This window comes from Gasterosteus aculeatus, chromosome 3 (genome assembly GCF_964276395.1).
Source record: "Gasterosteus aculeatus chromosome 3, fGasAcu3.hap1.1, whole genome shotgun sequence".
Taxonomy (NCBI): domain Eukaryota; kingdom Metazoa; phylum Chordata; class Actinopteri; order Perciformes; family Gasterosteidae; genus Gasterosteus; species Gasterosteus aculeatus.
In genome coordinates, this window is record NC_135690.1 from 14,798,141 (window position 1) to 14,822,495 (window position 24,355).

The following is a 24,355-nucleotide window of genomic DNA, read 5'->3' on the forward strand; positions in this document are numbered from 1 at the left end:
GAGGGGGGCTGTACTTTGTGTTTTGTTACCTGTGGGGGTCCGCTGAGCAGCAGGCGCCGCGGGTGCGGCACAGCCGGAGCTTCGTAATCGGCGTGGTGCTGCCTGGCGACGGTCCACTCGCGGTAGTAGGCGCTCTGCTCCGGCCCCTGCAGGTTGGGGGTGACGAGGGGCCTCAGCGGGCTGCTCCAGGCCACGTCTGCGTGGGGCAGCAGGGAGAAGGAGCTCAGCTGGCTCCCCGACTCGCCCGCCAGCAGGCTGTACGCCGCCCGCGACATGATGACCGTCCGCGGGGACACCCGGGCGGGCTTGGGCTCTCGGACGCACTGCGTGGACTGGCTGGGCCGCTGCGCGGAGGAGGACGACGGGGAGGAAGAGGAGGAGCTGGAGTAAAGGGAGGGAGGGGCGTTGGGCGCCTTGGAGGGGTTGGAGGAGAACTGGCTTTCGAGGGAGTCGCACTCCTGCTTGAAGCCCTGCGACGCCGAGCCCACGTCGGGGCACGTGCCAGCGTCGGGCGGGCCGGTGGAGGTGGAGGGCCTCTGGGAGGAGTCGGCGTTGTCCGATGAACTGACGCCGTTCTCCGCCAAAGAGCCTGAGTGCAGACGTGGAGAGAGAAAGGTTAAGAAGGACTCCAGGACGTTGCTTCAACGTGCATCTCGCAGGGTTCGGGGGACTCACCGGAGTTTCGGGTGGCAGCGCTGCCGTTGCTCTGAGGCCTCTCCAGCTCGTCTCCATCGTTCAAGCCGGCGGGGGCCTTCTCCCCGTCGGATTCCCGGGGGGCCAAGGCCCTCTTGGGTTCCTGGACAACGCTCATGGACACGTGGGTGCAGGCCAGACCCACCTCCTGCTCCAGCGCCGTGCGGGTCAGGTAGCTGGAGTCTATCAGACGCAGGTCGCTGTACTTCAGAGACCTGGACGGGTAAAAGGTGTGAAAAAAGGTCTTATATTTGCTTTTACGTTTTTATTGAACGCATCTGTCTTGTGAAAACGCATAGGAACCGCAAATTGGCAAAACTGATTTTGACAAAACACGGATGGACGACCCGGGCCGGCCTACTGGTTGCGTAACGGAACCGTAACTGGACCTCTTGTGGAGGAAACGATCCACACTGTCAGTGCAGACGTGTAAGAAAACACTTGGAGGAGGTACAGGATCCGGAGAGGAATTATAGATGAGCCAAAGGAAAACGTGAGTTCACCTGGGGAAGGTTTCTCCGAGGGGGTCCTTCCCTGTAAGGATGACGATGCACGGCAGCCCTTCCAGATCCTCATAGGTGTGTGGCACCCAGTCTTCATTCTCACAGCCTCTCCACGCCTAAAGTGAAACACACAAAAATGTTTGTTTAGTCATGAATGCATCATTTAGAACTAGGTTTTCTAAATGCCTCATTTCAAGCGAGCCTTGCGTAAAAGGTGAATCAGTCAGCCTGTTCAAAGACGAATGTAAGTCTTAAAACAAAAACAAGGGTTGAGATTGATCTCAATAATCTAAAAGAAAAATAGATAAGTGAATTAAGTCAACACCCAGATAATCACTAAACATCTGTGTAACATGTAGTGAGGAAACCACATCCATAAGTGAAAAAAAACAAAACTGTTCTCCTCGCCTTGAGGCGCATGGTGAAGTTCTTCTGGAGGTTGAGCTCGGTGGCCGGACTTCCCAGCAGCACCGCGAAGCACAGCTGGAGCCCCAGTTTGTCCCTCACGTCCTCGAGGCGCTCCCGGGCCAGCATGGCCAGCTGCAGCGAGGGGACTCGAACCAGCAGCATGTGGCCCCGGCCCCGGGAGCCCTCTCTGCTCGGGGCGTTGATCAGGTCCTCCACCATGGCCAGGGTCTCCGGGGTTATGTGGTCTCTCAGGGACGGCGAGGAGGTCAAGGCCATCATGGCCTCGGTGTACTGCTGAATCAGCAGGTAGCTGCGGATCACCATGCTGTGAAGGTGCGGATGTCTGGGGAAAACAAACGCACGAGTCTGAGCTGGGTTGTTGCCGGCGGTGACGCCTTTTCGCAACAACTGGACGGGTTCGCGTTTCCCAACGCGCTGGAAGACCCGAAAAAGACCGTCGGTGACGGCGCGCTAATCTGTGTTAGCGGCGACTCGGGGGATTACGCCGCACTGACCTCTCCAGCAACGTGTGGACCATCTTCTCAAAGGCGTCATCACAGCGCAGAATGGGGCTGGCCACGCCCCACTGCAGGGAGCTGCTGTAGTCCCGCAGGCCGAAGTAGAGCAACTCGTTGGGGGACTGCTCCCCCTGCCGGAAGACAGTTGGTATAGTTGAGTCAGAACACGTCATCCTGTCGTGCGAGTCTAGCTTTTTGTTCCACTTGCACATCAACTACGCTGCACCAGAGGTCATTAGCGCTTTCCGACCTTTTTGGCTCATGAACCCAGAGGATGTGGCAGGTTTTGTGCTGCACGGTTTTTAAAAGATTTTGGTGTAATTGGTTCGAGAGCCACTACTTTAAATAATGTAATTTGGGGTTTCTGTTTATTTAGCTCAATTACAGTAAGAATAAGAACAAATACAATATGAAATGAATCTGACTTTTGTTGGAAGTATTATGAGGCCTGAAATAAACCACTTCATTCAATGAAAACAGAATTACAACAGAACACACAATGACCTCAGAACAGACAAAATATGTGTTCAATGGCAGCATACAGTTACGACGTGACGGAGGAATCGTGAGCAGAAATGAGCATAAGAAATGATATTTTGGGCCAACCCAGAAGCCCAATCGAATTAAAACAACAAACAAATTCCACTAGGTGGAGCTGCTAAACCACAGCTGTTACAAACGGGCCTCTGCCTGCAACTACAACTTTAAATATTCACAATTCACAAGAAGCAGCATTATAGAAAGGTGCTTTTCAATAACAACGTGCGTAACTTCTCTCCCCCACTCACAGCATTTGGGCTGTTAAAACCAAACTCACCAGACTTTCGCTGGAGGGCCAGTGGACTTCGTTGTGGATGCTGATGCGGGACTGGTGGGTCTGCAGCGTGTACGGGAAGCAGCTGACCTGCAGGACCAGGAGGTTCATGGCATCTAGGACTTCCTGGCAGTTGACCACCCGGTCGGCCAGACCCTGCAGCTCGCCGTGGCACACGGAGCCCGACAGAGCACTGGGGAGCGAGAGGGGCGAACGGTCATGAAGCTGTGAGGGAGGTTGTAATTTCATTCAATTCAATTTCGATGCAAACAACAGCTCGATGAGCGGCGCGGTGCATGAAGGATTTCACATGTGGTGCGCCAACTGCCCAGTGTGTTGAAGGTCACGTACCAAGAAAAACCCCCTTGGAGAAGAAGAAGGAAGCTATTTTGGTTTTGGCAGTAGTTTACTTGGAATCAGGTATTGGCTCAATAAAAACGATTTTACACCGCACTTTCAAAACCAAGTTTTATTTTAGTATAGTTTAAATGTTTAAATTACAGAACAGTAAAAAAAATAGTCTAAATAATTCAAAAAATATTTTAAATAACAGGGAAAATTAAGTTCCTGTCTAAAATAATAACAAAACAAATGATGACAGGCCAACGTTTGACCAAATTCCCAGCTTAAGACACTCGTGCCGTATCAGTTGCCGCTCGCTCGCAGCGGTTCTCCTCCCTCCACTTTGAGTGCATACAAAAGGCAGAGGCTAGATTTGCAGCCATGACACCCTTTCACACATCTTCACATTACCAACAGCGTGGAACAGTGTCGCCTTACCTCGTGAGGTCGACGTGCGAGTTGTCGTGAATGAGGACGAACAGGGTGTAGGGGTTCTGCTTGACTTTCCTCATGAAGGCTTCCATCTTGGCGTGAACGTCCCCGTCCAGACGCACCACGTACTTGTCCGACTTCTGGTGGGCCGAGCAGACGTCTTCGACGCCGAGGTCGACGAGGACTCCTGAGCCGAAAACAAACGAGACACCGACGTTTGACCCCGTCGCTTCGGAAACGATTTACAGGTTTCCTCTTAAACGTAGTGTCAGCTTAAGTAAAAAAATTTTTTTATATAACTTTTGGACACCTGTGGTTCTCCCGGTCATTAGATGCATGAACGGATCTTAATTAGTGTATAAAACGTGGGTTCAGGCACATTCATCATGTGAACATGCTTCCAGGCCTTCATCTCCCCTTCTTGTTTTCCATGGCAACCAAAGATGCTCTACAACAAAGATCGCAAGCTCCACCAACGGTTTGAAATGCTACACACTTAGTTAGGTGTTAATATATAAACTGTCATGGAGGACACAACATGAAACAAACAGGACGGTTAATCTCGAAACACCACTGCTGAAACACTCTGTCTCCGAGCAGGTGGACGAGTCACCCTTGAATCTTTATCAGGTCGTTATTTCTCACTGTAAACACAAACCTGATTGGCGGATGCGCTGCGCCGTCTGGTGCACCAGAATGTGGGACGGAGGGACCAGAACGAGGAAGTCCACTTTACAAAAGCGGCCCAGGTCGAGGTTCTGGGTTCCCGAGTCGGCGATGGAGCAGACTTGAGAGAGGAGGCTGCGGGCCACGCTCAGCTGGGTGGGGTAGATCTGGAAGAGCTTTCCTAAAAGCTCTGTTACAGGAAAACAAAGAGGTAGAAGGTCTACGCATCGATTCAACGTACAAGTGAGACGTTTTTAAACGCAGAGAAAACAACCAATGGCGAGTCTTGTTCCGTGATGGAGGACAGTCCCACCTCTGTCTGAGGGCGGTGACATGCTGGCAGCCTCCTGGGAGTGGATGGGCTCGGTGACGTCGCTCTGGAAGGGCTGGACGACCTGTCCCTTCCATCTGCGCTGGTATCGCACCAGCTGCTTGTCCAGATTGTCTCCTGAAAAATGAAACAGTCGCAAAAGTCACACGCGGCCAGACGCTCAAGCCGGTCGGCGAACGCAGATCCCATTGAGCGGAGCGTTCTGTCCCTGCGCTTGATGTTCATTCGCCATCGTGGGGTCAAACTGGTCATGTGATCGGTTTTAACGAGTCAGTCACATTCTAAACATAACGATTTTCCACAGTCACAGCAGAGGCGTCGGCTTTAGGTGGAACATGCAAAACAGGCAAATATGTTCACGAAATGCTGGTTTTTCCGTCCAAATGAAGAAGTTGTGTCCTGCGTTGTTGTGATCGCTCCTGCACTCACCCAGGGACGTGGTCTTGAAGTGAGACGCCAAGATGCTGACTTTCCCCGTGATGAGTTCGTAGCTGATCTCCTTGAGAAACTCGTTGGTTGTCAGCATGCCTTCAGCCAAGGCCCGCGCCTGATACTTTCCTGTGTCCGACACACGAGTTTAGATTAGATCATCACCATCGCAACTTTAAAAAAAAAAAGGTGCAAACTGCGCACGGGCTGATCGCGGAAGCCAGGTTAAAGGATTTCATAAAAGCACTGGAAACGCTCACCCAGCACGAGCACACAGAACTCGTTGCCGCTCATTTTCGAGGCACATATGATGACCACGTAGGTCGGCAGGCACTTCTGGGGTTGAGGGCCCTCGGTCAGAGAGCGAAGCGACTCCGAGATGCCCTCTCCCAGGGAGTTATGGGTGACGACGACTTGCACGCTGCCCCCCGAGACGCTGGCTTCCAGCCGGGCCAACCAGGGCAGCTGGGACGGGGAGATGGCCGGACCCCTGGGGCAGCACAGCATGGCCTTCAGGACGATCTGCTCCAGCTCCTCCCTCAGAGGGATCTGCATCGGGCCTGCGGGACAAAAGGCGCTCTTTTATGAAAGGACCCCCCCAAAAGTCCTATTTCCATTCAGCCAGCGATGCCGCTGTGCTTACCTAAACGAGCGAGGTACTGCAACGTGAGCAGAGCCATGGTCTCCACACACAGGAGCTGGCTGCCGTTGAGGCCCAACGTCTCCAGGGCTTTCTCCGTCAGCTGGCTGCTCTTGTAGCAGCTGACCAGCAGGGGGCTCACCACTATGTCGCCGACGTTCCCGTAGAAATAAGGCAGAGTGCCGTGCCCTGTAAGGAAAGGAGAAGCATATGGAACGCTTTGAAACAGGGAAAATGTGGGATGACCAATGAAAAATAGTTGTTATAAGCTTATTTAGCCGTTTCATAATGATATGTATTTAAAAATCTCCCCAAGAACACTTTTTGATGGATTTAAGGACATTATTATGAGGGGGAAAGTACATTTATGAAAATCCCTAAGCCAATAACGGAAGATTTCACTCCGTACTCAGTGGCTCGGATTCAGTTCCTCATATTGCTACACATTGTTCCGTCGTGCCCCCCAGGATATTTAATTCCTGAGGTGGAGCGGATCACGGAAATGAGGCCGGTACCGATGAGGATGACGGGGCGAACTCCCGAGGAGGATAGTAGGTTGTCGGGGACGATGACCGTCTCTCCAGCGGTGACAGGTAGCGGCTGGATGACTCCTACTGCTGGGGGCTGAGGAGGGGACACTCCTAATACGGGACCTTGAAGGAAATAATAGAATAACTAGGGTTAAACAGCTACATTAGTGTTTTAAATGATCCAAAAAGGGAACACAGCAAGGTTTGTGGCTGTTGTGCTGCCGCACAAATGTTTTAAAACCACAGAAATAAAACCAGGACAGACAAATTGAAGTTGAAATGATGCTTGTCAAAATAACCACCATTACATGATGCTGCAGAAATCTTCCTCAATCATTTGAACCATTTCTGCAACAAACTCTCCAACTCTATCTCCATGGAGATACTGGCTGAATCACCCCTAACAACAAGAGAACGACCCGGAGGTAGGAGAAGGAGGGTGGGGGTTATAAACAGCGCTGCCTACGCTCCAACGGAAACAGAACACATGCACACACGGTCAATTGAGCTAAAAAAAATAATTTTAAAAAAAGTAGACACGTCACAAAAGTGGGGCAATTTACAACCCAAACCCGGCTCAAAGGAGCCGTCCACATCGGCTCCAGGAACTGACCCGGAGAGCAGGCGATCGGCCGGATGGCGGGGACGGGGACGGGGACGGCTGGGACGGGCAGCAGCGAGTTGGGATGCCAGCTCCGGTGGCGCTTCTTCGGGGGGCCCGAGTGCATGGCAGAGGATGCGGAACCTTCAGCAAAGGCAGAGAACAAAAAGAACGGTGACCGGAACTGAAGCTTGACAAATAACGTGTGAACGTGTCACATGTTGCCCAGAACAAAAAAAAAAAAAAAAAAAAAGGACTTACCAGGACTGTCCCCTAAGTCAGCAGTGCGATACGCGTGAGCCTGCGGCCCCAGGGAGACCTGGGAGGGGCTCAGCAAGGGGGGCCGCACGTCGACGCTCAGGCAATTGGGCGGCCCGTTCACCCTCAGAGCTGTGGGGACTAGACACATGCGGGCAAAAGCGTTAACGTCCACAGTCGAGCGCCGAGGAGTTAAGACCTCACATTTCACTATATTTAGATCTTTATTTAAATATTTAACTCATGTGAAAACAAAACTCCGTAGCATTTGCTGATTAGCGCACAAACACAAAGTAGCATACAAGCTTAAGTGAATACGCTAAAGGAAAAGCTATTAGAGCAACAAAGTAATGAGGATTCATCCTCACTGTTAAATATGAATAATAGTTTCACAGCGGAGCATCACATAAAAATCAGTCAGTCCTAACAGTGTATTATTGATTAACTCTACATGAACGTATCGGCAACGACAAACACTGGACATTTAGCAATCTCATACTCACTGTGTTTACAATACAGCGAACCATTGATTGGTGTGTGTGGCCTTTGCCTGTCAATAGCACAACCTTGTAAGCGCTAATGGATAGCAAAGGCCTTAAAAAGTCATTACGGCATTTCTCCCCGCAGTATTGATTGGCGTGCACACACACACACACACACACACGTGCGTCTGTTTGTGTGTGCATGTCGCCTTTGTGTGCGATTGCGTTTGTCTCAGCAGGCCGAGGTCAATCTTTGCTCCGCGCTGAACCGCGTAGCTAAGCAACCGCTTTCAACAGAAGTACAATCAGCCTCTTATCAGCATCTGGATCCTCGCAGATGACTGGACGCAACTGGGGCCGATTAAAGTGGGATTAAAATGTATCTTGTGTCCGCCTATTGATGAGCATAACGCAGAGAGGAAGTGCACGGCCATGGGCAAATAGCCGTTTGGAACCCAGTGTGTATGAAAAAGAGCCTTACCTAACGGTAGAGTCTTGTTTCCAGATGTGGCGGACAGAGGTTTGAGGAAACTGCAGTCTCTGCCGAGGTCCTGACTCCCGAAAAAGACCGAGGACAGTTGCGTCGTTCTCCCTGGTGGGGAATCTGGAGGTGAAATGAAATAGACTTTAAATGACGTCCAACTCTCAGCTTCTACTTCTAGTCCCCCCCCCCCCCCCCTCCCTCATCTTCGGGTCACGCGGTTGCTTTTTGGCCTCCACGCGTCTAATCACACAGGCCCTCCCGTGTCCGTACACTGACAAACACACCGCGGCTCTCCCTCCCCATCAATCATTCCCGGGGACCAGCGCTCGTTTGGTCGGAGAAGCGCGTGTCACGGTGTTTAACCTCTCGCCTCGCCAAGTGTCGGCGACCTCTCGGGGAGCAGGATGTACCTGGAGGGTCGGAAGTCAGGAGATTTGAGGCTCAGCTGTCTTTGCACATTAATGCGGTGAGACCTGTGCTGACAGGGAACAAATCAATACCACGAGCCCGGGAGCTATTTTCTCTCAATCGTCGAGGGAACAGGCGCTCGTGTTGTGAGAGGTCAGAGGAGAAGAAAAAAAGGAAAGAAGCCACCTCCTTGAAGGGAAGGAGTCATGTGACATTAGGCTGCTGGTTCATCTGGGAATCATTCAGACAATTGAATTGTGTTTTGTAAAAAGAAAATGATGTGACTCAAAAAAGCATAACGTTTTTTTGGGGGCCAAAAAACACTACGACAAGACGTCACCAACTGATGGCAATAACAATAAGAAAATGAACTGGGAAGGCTATTTACTATTGATTATTACCAACATGCTACCAGAGCACACACCGAAGTACCAAACAAAGCCAGCTCACAAACAGCGTAATGGGAGAGTAGTGGATTACAGTCGGATTACACTCACCTAATGAATTACGACCATCTGTTTCTACGGCAACAACGTCATCAGTACAAACCAAGCAATGCATCAACTTTCTTTGGTGAAATGCATACATTTCAGATTGTCATTTCAGGGATGAACAGACAGCAGAATCTAAAAAGCGCCTCTTTTTTTTTTTCTTCTTTTAACATGACGTCACTACGATCATCCTGCACGGAAGGTCATCCGCGTACGCCCGAAGGGGGGGGGGGGGGGGGGGGTTGGGCCCAAATCATCAGTGCCGGGTCACAGTCTCACCCGAGAAGGAGAAGGGCGAGGAGCTGTGTCCGCTGGCGCCCCCGTTCTCTTTGCTGCTGACAGAGGAGGACGAGCTGGGTTTGGACGTCGGCGCGCTGCTGGAGATCTGGCGGGTTTTGCAGTCTGAGGAGGGACGGACAGAACCATGACCAAAACTGGGACTATCGAAAAACGTAGCGGGACGTCATCGGAGAAGGAATCCGTGTCATACTAAAAGCTCTTGTACCTTTCCAACAGATGAGGGGTCCTTTGTACAGAGCACCCTGAGAATTCTTCACCAGGTAGTGTTTTAAGTGCTTCTGCTTCTTGGGCTGGGTGGATAACTTCAGGTTGATGTGGTTTGAAAACTCGGTGAAGTATCTAAAGCCCTTTTCCCCACATCCCACACAGTTCCCTGAAAAACCTGGCAGTAACAAGGAGACAGGGTTATTCATTTGTGTTCAACGCCAAGGGTCAGCAACTAAATGCATTCAGTAGGTTAATTGTAATTTTAAAATAAAAAGACAGAAGCCGTATTGTATTAGATGTTGCCGATGGAGGAATCGACGAGTCTCGCAGCCTTTTCTTTTTTTTTTACGAACATTATTCACAAATAGCTCAATCCAGCCCAATCTTTGGTGAGCACGGGCTAACAGTGAGGTCTATTCATTCTAACAGGAACCTAAAAAGGATGCTGATACGAAGCTGCCTCCTCCTTCACTCTGATCTCAGACCGGGGGACAGACTGACCTAAAAGTGCATTCTTCCCGTTCTCATCAGGCAGAAAGCGGCGGTCCACCGCACACACCAGGATGTGCTCGGGGACGCTGGGGGACTTGGCACCGACCAGCTCGAAGCCCGCTGGGACTTCGATGTGCTCTGTTGCTATGGAAACCAGGCGGAGGTCCTTGCCGGCCTGACAGAACCCTGAGGAGGACAGATGTGTGCAGATGTGAGTAGTCGAGGGGGGGGAAAAAAAGACTCGGACTGGATCGACGGTGTGAGTTGAGTGATAAAAAAAGTAAAGTAGAAATCACATCTTCATAAGTGTATTTCTAATCCAGATTTTCGGGGGGGATTTACCGTCCAGCGTGCAGCAGCCGTCGGGGGGCGGGGCCTGCAGGTAGGGAAGTGGGGGGCTGCTGCCGTCCGAGTCATCGTCCTCCTCCAGCTCCTCCAGATCGTTGGACGAGTGGCCGTTGGTGATCTCGCTGCCGTGCGCCTCCCCGCCGTGGAGCTCGCCTTTCGGCTTTATGTCTGATGGACATTGGATGGATTAGAATTACAGGGAACATTGTGGTGTACGGGCATATTCCTCACCATTAATGATGATGATGATGATACTGGGTTTAAAGCAAATCATTTAATGATGACTTAAAGTTTTTTTAGTCTAGAAGGTCAAAGTACAAAAAGACATGAATAAAGTTCAGGATGAATCACATTTATTTACACTTTATTTCTGGTAAACTTCCTCAGAGAGGATCAGGAAACAGACCCAGCATTATGCCACAGACAGACTTCTTCCTACCGTCGATGTTACCAGGAAACGGCTCCGGCTCCAGGTAGAGCTGTGTGAAGATGGGCTGCGGATCTCCACTGCTGGAGCGCAGCGACGCCTCGATGGAGTTGTGGAGAGCCTCCTCAAATCGGGCAGATTTCAGTTGCCCGGCATATGAATTCCCCATTATCTGTGAGGGCAATTCAAAAGTCGTCGCATTGAACTCTGGGTTATTTGGGTTGGGAATTTTTCCATCTCTCCCAAACTATTTATCGATTAATCAGCGTTCTGGTCCACCAGAAGATCCAGATGATAATGGGAGAAGCTGCGGTGGTCTTTCTCCTTCTGTCTGTCGTGTCACTCTGCCTGCTCGCCGGCCCCCCACCACCCCAATGTGTCCACTCTGGGACATCTGCCGGGGGTCGGCTGTGCGGGCCTTAGGTTGGCCGGCTCTATCCGGCGGCAGCTGGACAGAGGGCCAAGCATGCAGAGTCAAAGAAAAGGAGCCGGGGGGGGCAGCGGGGCGGCGGGGGGGGGGGGTTGAAATGAAAGAGTAGCAGTGACCGAAGGCTACGCAGTGTCCATTCATAACACACTGGCGCTTCCCACTCAAACTCTTCCCGGTTTGTCATAACATTTCACACAATCTGCTCTCCATAAGGAGGCGGCGATAACGACTGAAAGCAAAGGGAGTTCTGGCCGCTTTCCCGACTCGCCCGTGTTCGGCCTTGGACTGCGGTGGACTGGTGAGGATCGGCGGTCTGGTTCTCTCAGCTTGAAGACTTCCGCTGTTTGGATAAAGCCGTTGAGGGCACTTGAAGTTTGGCAATATAACTAACCCGGGATTTTAATTATTGTTTCACACCTTTAACCCGTCATTAACCTTGGATTTGAGATAATTATGCTGCTATAAAAACAGCTTGCAAAAACAACATAACGTAAAACAATAAAATGTCAGAAAGAGTTTTTTTTTTTCTTTTTCTTTGGGGAGTTTGTTTGTTCACCTGCGGCACACACGGAATATGTCACTCAATCAATATCTACTAAGAACACGGTGTCTTTTGGCCTCACAGGAACCCTGAACCGTTTCACTTAGTCAATAGTGGGCAGGGTGGGAATGAGGTCGGAGCTGGCTCCCTCCTCCCACGTCTCGCTCTGCCCACGCCTGGACAGGATCCAGACCCCGTGTTTACCTAACGACCTTCCTGGGGAGGTATCTGGCCAGCCCGGACAAAAGACAAGATTAACAGTGCCTGACTGTTCTGTCAAAGAGATAAGCAGCTTAAGCGAACGAAGCTACAGTATTACTCGCTTAACTGATGGAGGAAGGTGGCACCACAGGGGGGGGTCAAGAAAAATGAGAAAAGAAACGAGTGCCCGAGGGTGTTTTTACGCGGCCGCTGCCTGTTCGACTGTGAAGTCAAAAGAGGCTCCGGAGGCCTCACAGGCTGGCTGGTCCTCAGATTCGTCATTAACCTCTCGGGGGCCGGAGGTGAACACAGAAAATGACCTTTTGTCACCTGCGCAACTCAAAACAAAGCGCAGAGGTCACCTAACGGATGTTTTTTTTTTTTGGGGGTGTGAATCAGTTTGTTGCGGAGGTCACTCGTAATGACGGGGGGGCATTTCAGGTGAGTCGGCGGCTTGATCGATGGTCGGACATAATGAGTGGACTCAACCGGGGAGAAGCGGTTCAGTGGCTTGAACAGAGACGTCTTTTGCCAAAAAGCTGCCTGCGAGCTGGTCAGATGGTTCAAGGCTGATCGCCGGCTCCTGGGTGGCATCAACAGATTGCATGAATGTGACCCCCGGGAGGTCAAATCTTCACTTGGAAGATCCGGGAGGACGGAGATAATGTATACATCTGAAATTCATTTTAAAGAATAAAAAAAAAAAAAAAAAGGGTGACTTACGATGTCGGACGGTTCCCAGGCGTGAAGGGACTTGTTTTCCTCTACATGCTGGATCTCTACCACTCAGAGGAAGAACTCTCAGTGAGGCATTTCACTCAGGGCTTGGAGACCTGGGGGAGAGCAGGGAGGGATCCAATCAGTTTACAAAAGTATCCTTGTCAAGCATGCAAGGAATCACTGGCATTTTGTGTTCCGTGAAAGACACGCTGTGGGGTTGTGTATGGATAATGCAACGTGTGAATCGTGTTGAACTCAACGTGACCAAAAGTTGAACAAACAATTTTAAGGTAAAAGAAAATGCCCAAAAAATAAGTTGCATCTAGTAATTCCGTTTTTGATTCGCTTTACAGGACCTTTCCAAAGAGAAAAATGAATATCAGAAGCATAAAGTCTTTCCCTTTCCCCTATTGTATTTTTTATTCCAGGAATTTTACATCAGGATAAAGGAAATCGCTGCAGTTAATCTCAGGAAATCTCAAATTCATTCAGGTATTTCAACCTTTTAAAAGGCATATCAAATAAAAATAAAATCTCTTTCCATTGGCTGGTAAGCTAAATGCACCCACTGTTTTTCCAAAACATGAATTCTACAGAAAGTCTGTTACTAAAGGTCACTAAAGAGATTAAAAAACACCATGAAGGTGCACTTGTGGCAGCCATGACACATGTAAAAGGCCGCTGCTATTTTCATAACACCACAACAGGCTGTTTCAGGTTGTAGCCACACTCACTACACACAGTCACTCTACTCTCAATAGATTTGCCGGTTACTTTGACCCCTTTACATGTTGTTTGGCAAACCCGGGCCGCGATATTACACAAGCAAAGCTCCCTTCTAAACACTGTTACAATCTACCCGGTCATCACTTCTGACCGCGTGGCGCCGCTCTGAAAGAGGGATGTTGGTCCGGGTTCCAAGTCCTTCAACTGACAAGGGTACGTAAGGTGGTTCAACTTGCATTTACTGATCACAATGCAGCTCATTTTGTGAATGATTTGCCAGCTAATCAAGGTAAAGGGTTAAAAATGTCAATATGTCAGACTTCACTTACTGAAATTTTCCTTTTTAAGTGACCTAAACCTGAGCTTGGTGATCCGTTATGATTCAACTAACCCGGCCATTTAGAATCGCTCTTTTCTTTCCAAACTCAGCATTAGCTTTTGATTGCAGACGTCTTTCTCCCCGTGTTGCTCTGAAGCAGTTTTCAAAAACAAAAGGGGCCAAAAGCTCAAATTAAAAATGAAGCCACGACAACTTTGTTGGAATGAAAACATGAGAAAAAAAAAAGAAAAAAAAAAAGACAAAAACAGAAATATGGTATTTTTTAAGCGACCAGTTTACAGCCTATTTTAACAGGAACATTTAAATATAAGTTTACATTAGAAGACAATTATTCCAGAATTGAATGTGGCATTGATCATAAAAAAAAAAAACACACTTTACCGGCTAAAGTGCCACAACACGAGTCCAGGCTTCACCCGACTAATTACGCCAATTACCCAGGATGCAGTCTTGAAATATTTTGATGCTTATCTAAATCGGTGAAGAGTAGACGACACAGAAGGAGACGCAGATGGCTGCCGAGATGAAGATGAAGGAGCTGTAAATCTAGACACCAACGCCAGCCGGCCCGAGGTGATTAATCGGGTTGTGCGCTTCTAGTAACAACGTTTGAGGGAATGTTTAGCTGGTTAAGTGTCTTACTTACAGCCAGATTCAAGGTAAAACACACCCGGCGTGTGTGTGTGTGTGTGTGTGTGTGTGTACTCCACACACACACACACACACACACACACACACACACACACACACACACACACACACACACACACACACACACACACACACACACACACACACACACACACACACACACACACACACACGGCGTGTGTGAATCCCACAGTCATGTGTGTGTGTGTGTGTGTGTGTAACATTCTGCTCAGAGTTAAGACACACTGTTTACCTCACCTAATATCTTTAAAGTTAAAAAAAAAAAAAAAAATGCAACTTTGGGAATATCGTAAATGATCAACAGCCATTTGTGCAACGTGTGAAAATACGATTGCTCGTTGTAATTAAAAGTGACGGGTTAAATTCATAAATCAATCAAAGAAGAACTGGAGAAAAAATTGACCACTGTTGTGAATGTTGCTGTAAGAACATAGATTTTTTACTTAAAAATCGGAATTAAAAAATTGACAGTATCACTCATGCAAGAATAAAAGCACTTGAATAATCTAACATTATTATTTACACTTTTGTTAGTTTGAATGGTAAGTGGTCCCATTTTGGGCTTCAGTAAAGTCAACCACAAATTGTTAATTAAACCTCACAACAGGCATTTGTTCCAAAGACATTTTATTTTAGATACCTAATGATCCAATTGCGCTTACTTTTAACTTTGCCTTTTCTCGCTCTGCAGGCCTTCTTTTGTTTCTGCTTAATTAAGTTAGTGTCCACAATAGAAGGAAAGAGGGACTAAACCTCGTTTCCCTCTTGAACTGGTTTGATCACATTCTGACTCAGCAGATCCTTCCACTCAAAGAAAACCCATTTCTAAATCAACGTCAAGAAATCCTACTGTTTAAAAATGTGACAAATAAAAAGGTCAAAATATTTTTAAACTGTTTCAACTGATGTTATTGACACTTTGTTTGTGCTCTTTAAACTGCTACTGTAAAGTAAGGGAATTCACCTATTGACTAAATAAACTCAAATAAAATGTAATTACAAATTTGATAAATCTCCAAGTTGCTTACACCTCATTGTTGCGAATTAGCATTTCCAGCTGATACCAACAGCTGAAATGCGGGGAAAGATCTCGGCATTGAGTTAACATTAGAAAAGCTGTGGTGGAAAGACAGCAGCCCATCAGGCAGTAGAGAAATGGGGGATGGGGGCAAAAAAAAAAAGACAAACATCTCCTCAAGCGCTCTGAATGAGGTGCTAAAAGCTCATCTCATTAATGCCACATCAGGGCCGCATGTGACCCACCGCATTCAGGCTCCTTCTGTACCTTCCATGAGCACTCGACCAGCTGAGGAGCCCTCGAGGTCCAAACCAAGCGCTGTAAAATCCCAAACGCAAAAAGGCGGCTTCTTTTTCTTCTTCTTCCTTTTCTTTTTTTGTTAGAAATAGTCCATTCTAGAAAATAAATCCCGCGGGAAAGAATTTGTGAATCTCCCGGCGGCATATGGAGATTCACTCTTCTCTGGTGGGCCTCCAGTCACCTTTGTCATGACACTCTTGAAATGGGAATCTGACTCGTTCCCTCAGAAGAGAGAAAACCTTCCCTCTCTCTCCCCCTCTCTCTCTCTCTCTCACTTGCATGCAAACAAACACACGCACACACACAGACCCCTCCCCCTAGTCCCCTACGCCCTCCTCTGTCCTGTGCCATTTGCTAAGGAGAGGGTGGGGTGGGGGGGGGGGCTCATTCATCTTGGCCCTGCTGACCCCCCGTGGTGACAGATGCTCTTGGAGGCCTGCGGAGCTGTGGGGCAGCGGGGGGGGGAAACAAAAGAAGAAGGTCCCGCATTTCCCCGCTGCCACACAGCGCCGGCGCCCTGCCACGCGTGACCCCCGCCACGCCGAGACACCGACACCGCGTCAGGTGGTTTTTATGGAGAGAGAATCTTGAAATCCAGCTTTCGCTCTCACGCTCGCTTCCAGGCCCCTGTTGGCCGGCCGGCCGGCACGCCCAACTTTTATTTTTATTGGGGGGCCGTTTCAGCAGACGGGAGAATCCGTCCCCAGCAAAATGGGCACAAGAATGTTGGGGCAGCTTGAGCATTTTGTCTTCGCGGCCTCGCCCGGGATTGACCCCACTCGGGGCTTTTACTCCCGCTATAAATACCAGGGGCTCATCTGGTCAAAATAAATAAACGGAAATGCACCGCAAATTAAGCGGCGGTGGCAGATGTCCGGGACTCTGTGCCATTAAAGGCCTAGTGAGCCGTGTCAGTGCCTTACCCGGGTATCGCTCAATAGAGAGGTGCGGGTGTGTTGTAACGTGGGGGAAGTTAAAAGCTCAAACGTGTACATCTGCAACACCGGAGAAACGACGAGACCACCGGAGTCGCTCTTCCCTTTAAACTATATCAAGGATTTGCAATCTGTTATCTACTGGTAAACTTTAATAGCTTCATCGTTTCCTATTCAAGGTCGCTGACGTTATGCAGCAGACTCAACTCATGTAAAGTCGTTGACTTAAGACTCCCGCGTCCGCTTTTCTTCTGACCGAATAACGGCGAGAATTTGTCAGGTAAATAGTAGGTTTGAGCAAACTCGCGTCTACTCGGCGACAGGGAGGATGCACTCACCCTCCGACGTCGCACAGCGTTTCTTACTTTCCAACCCCATGTTTTCCCTCAAGTGAACCGATTGCTTTTATTGAGAGAAGTGGAAAGAATATTCAAACGTATTATTTTTTTTAGCAACCGTGTTTTTGTGTAACCCTTAACAGAACAGCGCCTACTTATAACACAACATAATAGAGATTAATGGTGGTGGAGCAATAGCACAGAGTGACTCGCATTAGAATAAATTCCGGTTACATTTCTGTTGTCATAAATGATTACGTTTTAAATGATCACGGTATAAATGCTCGCCTCGCTGAGCAGAGCGACTGGTGTTCCGGTTCATTGCCACGGACACACAACAGCTCAACCGTTGTGTTAATCCAGTCGTGTGAAGCTCTTCTCACCTCCTCTCCAATGGTTATATTAAGGCCCAGTCAGCGTGACGGCCGCCGTAAACCACCACGCGAGCCAATCAGGGCCTCCATTAGTCCTTTAGGGCCCTTCGTTTCCCCTCAATCAGCCACATTTGTCCAAACATTGGGCTTGAGTTTGACTGTGAAATGTGTCCGGCGGCTGCAGATTTAGGCCGCACGTGGGGGGGGGCGGGGGGGGGGGGAGGCTCGGCTGAGTCCCAAACTGGGCCTCTGCTATCATGTGACGTTATTTTTTCACTGCGAGCGATACTGTAAATAAACGACAAGAGCCCAGCCTCTCTTCACAGGGACCCATCTGATAGCGGCGCAGCCACAAGTTCAACGGGGGGAAAAGAGCTGTCGGGGGTGACGGACGTCTCAGCCCCTGACTTTGACGTGGGCCGTCTCAAACAGCCCATTTGGAACGGAGATAATGAGTAAACCCCGGCATTCTGTTTGGCCTCCAAAGACACAGGGCGGAAAAACAAAAGGGAGCGGACTGAATGCGTGGCCGCCCCCCCCCAGGGCCCATCCTTCACCGCTGCATTGAGCTCCTGCTAAAGTCTCTGACAAAGGGGAAGTAACCCTGCCACCGCCACCTGAGGAAAGACGAATCACATGATCAGCTGTGGGGGGGGGGTTGACGCTCTTAAATGTGAAAAAGGGAGAAGGGTTCCTCCTCTGTCAGGAGCACCACAGATATTAGTGAGCTGACTCAGCATCCTACCGGCCTGACGCTGAAGCACATAAGGAGTCTCCTGAGGGACAGTGTCAGGCGGGGAGGAAGCTCCCAAAAAAAAAAAGCCGAGGTGCTTATTGGCACGTCTGACTAAAAACAAAACAAGAAAAACAAAAATCCCACCCATGTGAAAATTCCCGCAACGGCATCCCCTCTCCTACCTGCTCGACGTGCAACGCCCGACGCCGAAGGCGTGGGGACTCGCGGGTGGCAGTAATAAAAGCCTCCACAACATTCTCCACCCCCCCCTCCTGCCCGGCTTCTCTGGGACTACCTGCTGGGCCCTGATGTGTAAATCGGCGCTGTTGAGGACAGCAGATGAGCTAAAAGGTCATTCGTGGCTTTCCGGCGGGCCACGCAAACAAAGGCCAAACATTCCCGCTGAATGCCATTGCTGAAGTCGGCAGCGACAAGGAGAAGGAGACAGAGCAGGGCTCAGGGGAGATAATAGCTAGAGCGTGCGCGTGTGTGTGTGTGTGTGTGTGTGTGTTCTAGGGGATTATTTGAGGAACTATAAAGTGGGGTGAAACAGGGTTTAAGGCTCGGTGTGACCAGAGGGGACGGGGGGGGGGGCAGGGTACAGGGCCCGAGGAGAGGCGGACAAAAGGAGCATTTGGGCAGATGAAGAAGTCATCATCATTAAGCCGCCGCTAGTTTACTGTCCAGTTATAAAAGTCATTTAAAAATTAGAGGAAAGGAGGTGCGTGTGAAAGGGCGGCGGGGCTCCGCGAGTTGCTGAGGGGCCGCGCGGGGACCCGGCGAGGAACAGTAGCGCTAATTCATCGGCGGGACAAGCGGCCTTTGTGGGCCGACGGGGGTGGTGACCTTGCCACACACTCCGGCCCGGCGGATGGGTTTAAGGGCAAGGCATTTAACCTTAAACTAAATCCCAGCGGCGGACAAAGGCCGGATGGTTTAACGGCGCAGGTTGACCAAACAGAGAAATGATGCAAAACAAGGCTTGTTAAAAGTAACCGACTCACGGATGAGCACTTGACTCGACTTTCATACAACAGTGCTCTTCTTTTTCTTAATTAAGTGGCAATTGCATGGAGGCCCAAGGCCTAACATTTATTTTTTAGAACAGCGCTGCAAATAAAACTTTCATGGATGATTATTTTCTTGACAAATGTGTTTATTATGTTGCCTCTAAAAGGTCACAAAATAGTAAAACATTGCCCACTATAGTTATCTTTTCCCCAAGGAGATCATCCAATTGTTCTTTTATGTCTATCCAAAGGTCAGCTTACTCGCCAATATTCTCATTTAAGAAGCTGGAAGTTTGGCATTTCGATTTTCATCGATCGACCAATCAACAAATTGCTTTTAGCTCAGCTCAAAACGATGACGCTTTTTAGACACGGCTGTAAAAAAAAAGAATTAAATTGGACAGTGGCTTGTGTTTGAGTTGAAGTGGTGATTCTAAAAAGACAAGTTTGTACAATCTCCCGCCAGAGAACTTTCTCCTTTTGTGAACGTAAAGATCTTTAAAAACGGATGCGCTCACTTGTTGGGCACCTCGGCCACAAACTCCACCTTCTAAAAAAACGTCCCGCAGAATGTGAGAAACGCGGGCGGTTGGTTGCTAACGCGACCGGCGAGCAGGAAGGGTCATCTCTCACAGCCGTTTGCTCCCACACAATAAGTGAATGAAAGTGAAGGACGAGTGACAGTTTACAACGCCGTTCATGACTGTGCAATAAAACGGAAGGCCTGTCAGTGAACCCGCTCTGCATTTTACAGCGCCGCCAGGGGTTGAACGCCAGTTCACCATAGTTGGGACAACGGGGAGGGACACGGGACCTAATGCATTTATGGACTTATTCAGCGAAGCCATATTGAATAAGGCAACAATGAGTTCTATTTCATACCGTAAAGCTGTCACCTGCAGGGGTTGAACGCCGGTCAATGGTAAAGGCCGACGAGGAGGGACGGTGGACATTTATTTTTATTCCAAGACTGGAGAATCCTCAACTTAAATGAAGCTTCAAATACACAAATTCATCTTTTCACCAGTTCATTGATGAGCTTAATGAAAGAACTCCGTCGGCCATCACGGCCACAGCTTCTTCTAACATCTGGTCCACGCCTAATGGCTCATCCCAGAGCAGATCTTTGATGACGGTTGACCAGGCCTTGTCCCGGCCGTAAACTGTTGTTTAGACAGCCCTGTTTGCTATGCGGGTGTAAAAGGAGAGCCATGGATCCCGTTGAGAGGGCCGCCGCTATCAAAACACCGGCTCTTATCAGATGACAGAACAAGCAGAGGGGGGTCAGGTTCTGTTCCCAGCGGCTGGCTTGAGCTGCACTCAGCCTTGGCTCCCCACCACGCGTCGTGCAGACTGAGGAGGGCGAGAATAATGGGGGGGGGGGATTTTAAAGATGATCGTCATGGCAGCTTACCTTTAAAAAAAATAAATGCATATTGTTTATTGGCGTGCATGGATGGCGCACTTCGCATTCGCCTCTACAGCTTATCGGCTCTGCAACAACTTAATAGATTGTTTAACCTCAGCGTCGGTACCAATGCTGAAGACATCTGTATAAGAATATCATGATAATGTTACTCTTAATCGCCAAGTACATTTCCTGGGAAAGAAATCATTAGCGGAAATAATGAAACTTGGGTTATTATTGGAAAGTTATTGAACTGTATGCTTGTCCGCAGACAGCACAATTATAAGAGGAATAAATGAATATCTTATGAGGCAATAATGAATAAGACGATGAATAGGGCAGCTTGCAGTACTTAACCGTTCTTCACATTCAGAATAACAAACATAATTGGAACCTTCTTCTAGAGCTGAACTAATCACGATGTTAAAAAATCCTTATGAGCCTCTTTATGAGGAAACTAATAAGATTGTGTATGCTCCTTTGAACATAATCATTTGTTACTTTTATTTTACACCACCATCTGACATTTTATACACAGTTAATTCATCGTTCATTGACTAATTAGCAGATCAATGGACAATGAAAGCAGTCATTATGTGGCACCCTGCTCCCCTCATTAGAAATATCACAGAGAGCTTTTTGATGAAGACGTCAATTGTCTGTCAAGATCTTCACTGAACATTTAGGAAACCTCCAACTTTTTCTCCAAAAAAGGGAAACAAAAGGCCGGCAATCCTCTCAAAGTTCAGTCAAAGTTCTTCCCTTTTAAAAAAAAAAAAAAAGGTTCACACAACTGACACCCTGACACAATTTAGCCACGCAGGAGCACTGAGCACTCATGGAGAGGACATAAGAAAGAGGTCTGTTGTGTTCACCGGGCATCCAGAGAGAGACCCACCTTTCACAATGGGACCTCTCCTTTCTCAGCCACCTTGAATCCGTTTGAGTGACGCCGCGACAAAGAGGCTTCTCAATGTCCCCGACGAGGGCGCCTCCTCCCCTTTCCCCTCCAAACTTCCTCACCGGGCGATCAGCTGTATCCATCATGTCCTTCTTCCTGACCCCAGGCGGCATTGCTGCATCAGCAGCCCCCCACCACCCCCGATTAATAGGAACCAGGTTGCCCCCGGTGACAAGGCCCACACTTAAATCCCATCAGTCCTCCTTACTGCAGAGAGCCACGCCGTCAGCAGGACTTTTTTTTTTTGTCTTAATGAGACAATGGAAGAGGAGCCATCTTTTGTTGAGGGCTTGACCCCCCCCCCCCCCCCCCCCCCGCCCCACACACACACACACACAAGCTCGGCTGATGGGAAAAAGTGACAGAAACTCATGCTGGACTGATCCCTCCGAGAGATGAGATACTTTGACCGACTGGCAGCTGGGACGCTTAAGACGAGGCGCGCCGAGCAGAAACACTGGCACTGACTTCCAAAAGGGTTCCTGCTTTCCTTTCGGTGTTTCCAAATGTCAACAGTATTCCAAAGAAACATGAGTCATTTTTGTTTAAGAGTAAATAATGTCAACCCTGACCTGCTGCCGGGCAGCGACTACTCTGTGCTGATTCAGTCGACACCAGGCGGTTAACACGCCGTTATGCCCATTACTGGCTTAAGAGCTAATGGAATAATAACATTTGGATGGTTTATTCTTCGGCGGTATAATTAAGTGGAATAACAAAAAAAACATATATAAACAGACCACAGCATGTTGTGCTCCTACGTGAGTGAGGAGTGACGTCATTGCAAAGGCATACAGTAGATAAGAAGATGAATTCCGCTTCCGAAAACCAGTAGGATCGTAGCGGTGGAGAGGCCAAACACAAACACTCAAACATTCTTAAACAGTTATTAAATTGGACCGAGGGCTGGTGATTACGAAGCACATCCCTCACAGCATGGTCGTATTAATGATTCACCCACGGTGAATTGTTGCCGTCTGTCTGTTTAACTTTTTAAGAAGGACTGGATGCAAATGAACGGTTTCGCTGTCCGCATGCAGAAACACGCCAAGTCCCGCGTTTCAGCGCTGTCGATTTTATCGGCAAGTCAATACGCCGGCCTATAGGAGGAAATCAATGGAGACGCCTTAATCTGTTAGCGGTTTTCCACGCGTTCGTCTTTTGTTCTTCTTTTCTGGGTGCGAGTTGCAAATGTTGACCCAAAGAGAGAGAGAGAGAGAGAGAGAGAGAGGGAATGACCTCCCCTGACACACAGGAACGCAGAGTTCTCGCCGCAGAGGTTCTGGGTCTTGGTCACCGTGGCCTTGGAAAATTGGCGACAGCCTTCTGCTAGAGGCCGGCCTCTCCCCCACAACGCTTGGCAGCATCAACACACTCTGACCTTGTGTTTCGACAGACATGAAGAGCGAGAGAGAGAGAGAGTGAGTGTCCTGTTTGGGATGTGTGTGTGTGTGTGCGTGCGCGTGTGTTTGTGGGAAACCTGGCTCTAAGCCTGAGTGTTTCCAGCTGTTGTTAGCACACGTCCTGCTTCTTTTCACGGCAGCAAGATACACGACGCCGCGGGACGGCTCACAAGCGCGGCAATTAACCAAATTGTACCGGAATCGGACCGCAGTTGAGTCTCACTCGCCAAAAAATGAAATAAACCACGTCATGTGACGGGTCCGGTCAAAATTAGCAGCTTGAAACAGATCAAAAAGAGCGGGAAAGGAAGGCAGAGGGGAGGAATTCTTTGCACATTTGCCCGCCCGGCTGCGTAAACACACACACACACACACACACACACGGAGTCACAACAACATGCATTACATGTTCAAGATGTTAAATGCAGCTGGCGCGGATTGAAGGTACAACCGGAGTAAAACAGCAACCGCACGTGATCCCCGGCGACGTGCGCTGCTGCCACGTCGATCAATAGGTGGAAACCCAACAGCGACGGATGACTCAGACGCCAAAACAAATCTGACCCCGGTGGCGACGCTCAACTGTAACATGAACTTTTTAACTCAAGACGATTGCGGCATAACCCGGTTTTACAAAATAATGTCATATATTTCATTTCTGGCGGCAACTGCTGTTCAAATGGGGTTGACATCCGCGCAAAGGGAGGAAGAGGAGGAGGAGGAGGACGCAGCAGTACGGCCTGTGAGAACACACTGTTCCATAACAGCACAGTGCAAGACGGGATTCTCGGCTGGATGCTTTCCAGGCTTCAATGGGGAGAATGAGCACATATTATTACAAAGAGCTCTCAGCCGTGATGCATGCACACTCTGCTCTTTACGAGTGCACGCTACGCTGTAATGGAGGCGACAATCAAACCGAGAAAATCGTTTTTTTTGGGGGGGGGGGGGGTGGGGGAGACTTCATACCACAATCCTGTTGTGATGAGACGCAAGATGTGAGGAGTCAGAAGTCGGGCTATTGGTCTCATTATGTTTGTTACCGCTGCGAATAAAAGAGTTCAACTTAAGGATAAAGAGACTGAAATTCCTCCTTCACCTTGACGCGACATCACACACACACACACACACACACACACACACAAACACGCTCACACTTGGTTCGACTTTGCGCGCTTCCTGAAGAGCGACTAGAAAAAAGTCCAGAAAAGGTCACCAGCAGGGAGCTTTTTTTAACTTTGATCTGCTGTTTTAGCTCCGTTGTAATAGAGCCATGGACGTAGCTGTGTCAATAGGACTAAGCAGGACTGATGCGATGGAGAATGAGAGCTTATATAAACCAGGGAATGGGTTCATTGAGCGATTCGGTGAGTCAACTAGGACATCAAGCGGTGACAGATAAGAAACTGCCATGCATGTCAGAATCAGAGATAACCAA

General features: G+C 49.0%; 1 protein-coding gene across 3 annotated transcripts in view; it reads right to left on the reverse strand.

Moving 5' to 3' along the window:
- The window catches only part of greb1l (GREB1 like retinoic acid receptor coactivator), a 35,265-nt gene that overhangs the window by 5,897 nt on the left and 5,013 nt on the right, over positions 1 to 24,355 (reverse strand). The window contains exons 1-23 of one of the 3 annotated variants that reach the window (XM_040171459.2): positions 15,698 to 16,028; positions 12,700 to 12,809; positions 10,817 to 10,976; positions 10,372 to 10,545; positions 10,039 to 10,215; positions 9,536 to 9,712; positions 9,310 to 9,432; positions 8,129 to 8,251; positions 7,169 to 7,306; positions 6,920 to 7,051; positions 6,292 to 6,429; positions 5,780 to 5,965; positions 5,397 to 5,696; positions 5,137 to 5,265; positions 4,690 to 4,824; positions 4,369 to 4,566; positions 3,717 to 3,897; positions 2,940 to 3,129; positions 2,120 to 2,253; positions 1,605 to 1,947; positions 1,197 to 1,312; positions 676 to 908; positions 30 to 589 (exon numbers count right to left, since the gene is read on the reverse strand). In XM_040171459.2, coding sequence (XP_040027393.2) covers positions 30 to 589; positions 676 to 908; positions 1,197 to 1,312; positions 1,605 to 1,947; positions 2,120 to 2,253; positions 2,940 to 3,129; positions 3,717 to 3,897; positions 4,369 to 4,566; positions 4,690 to 4,824; positions 5,137 to 5,265; positions 5,397 to 5,696; positions 5,780 to 5,965; positions 6,292 to 6,429; positions 6,920 to 7,051; positions 7,169 to 7,306; positions 8,129 to 8,251; positions 9,310 to 9,432; positions 9,536 to 9,712; positions 10,039 to 10,215; positions 10,372 to 10,545; positions 10,817 to 10,973 — 4,044 coding nt within the window. In that variant the 5' untranslated portion in view covers positions 10,974 to 10,976; positions 12,700 to 12,809; positions 15,698 to 16,028. Of the gene's footprint in view, positions 1 to 29; positions 590 to 675; positions 909 to 1,196; positions 1,313 to 1,604; positions 1,948 to 2,119; positions 2,254 to 2,939; positions 3,130 to 3,716; positions 3,898 to 4,368; positions 4,567 to 4,689; positions 4,825 to 5,136; positions 5,266 to 5,396; positions 5,697 to 5,779; positions 5,966 to 6,291; positions 6,430 to 6,919; positions 7,052 to 7,168; positions 7,307 to 8,128; positions 8,252 to 9,309; positions 9,433 to 9,535; positions 9,713 to 10,038; positions 10,216 to 10,371; positions 10,546 to 10,816; positions 10,977 to 12,699; positions 12,810 to 15,697; positions 16,029 to 24,355 lie in introns of those variants that run through there. The other 2 variants (XM_040171461.2, XM_040171460.2) reach the window with 2 other exon arrangements.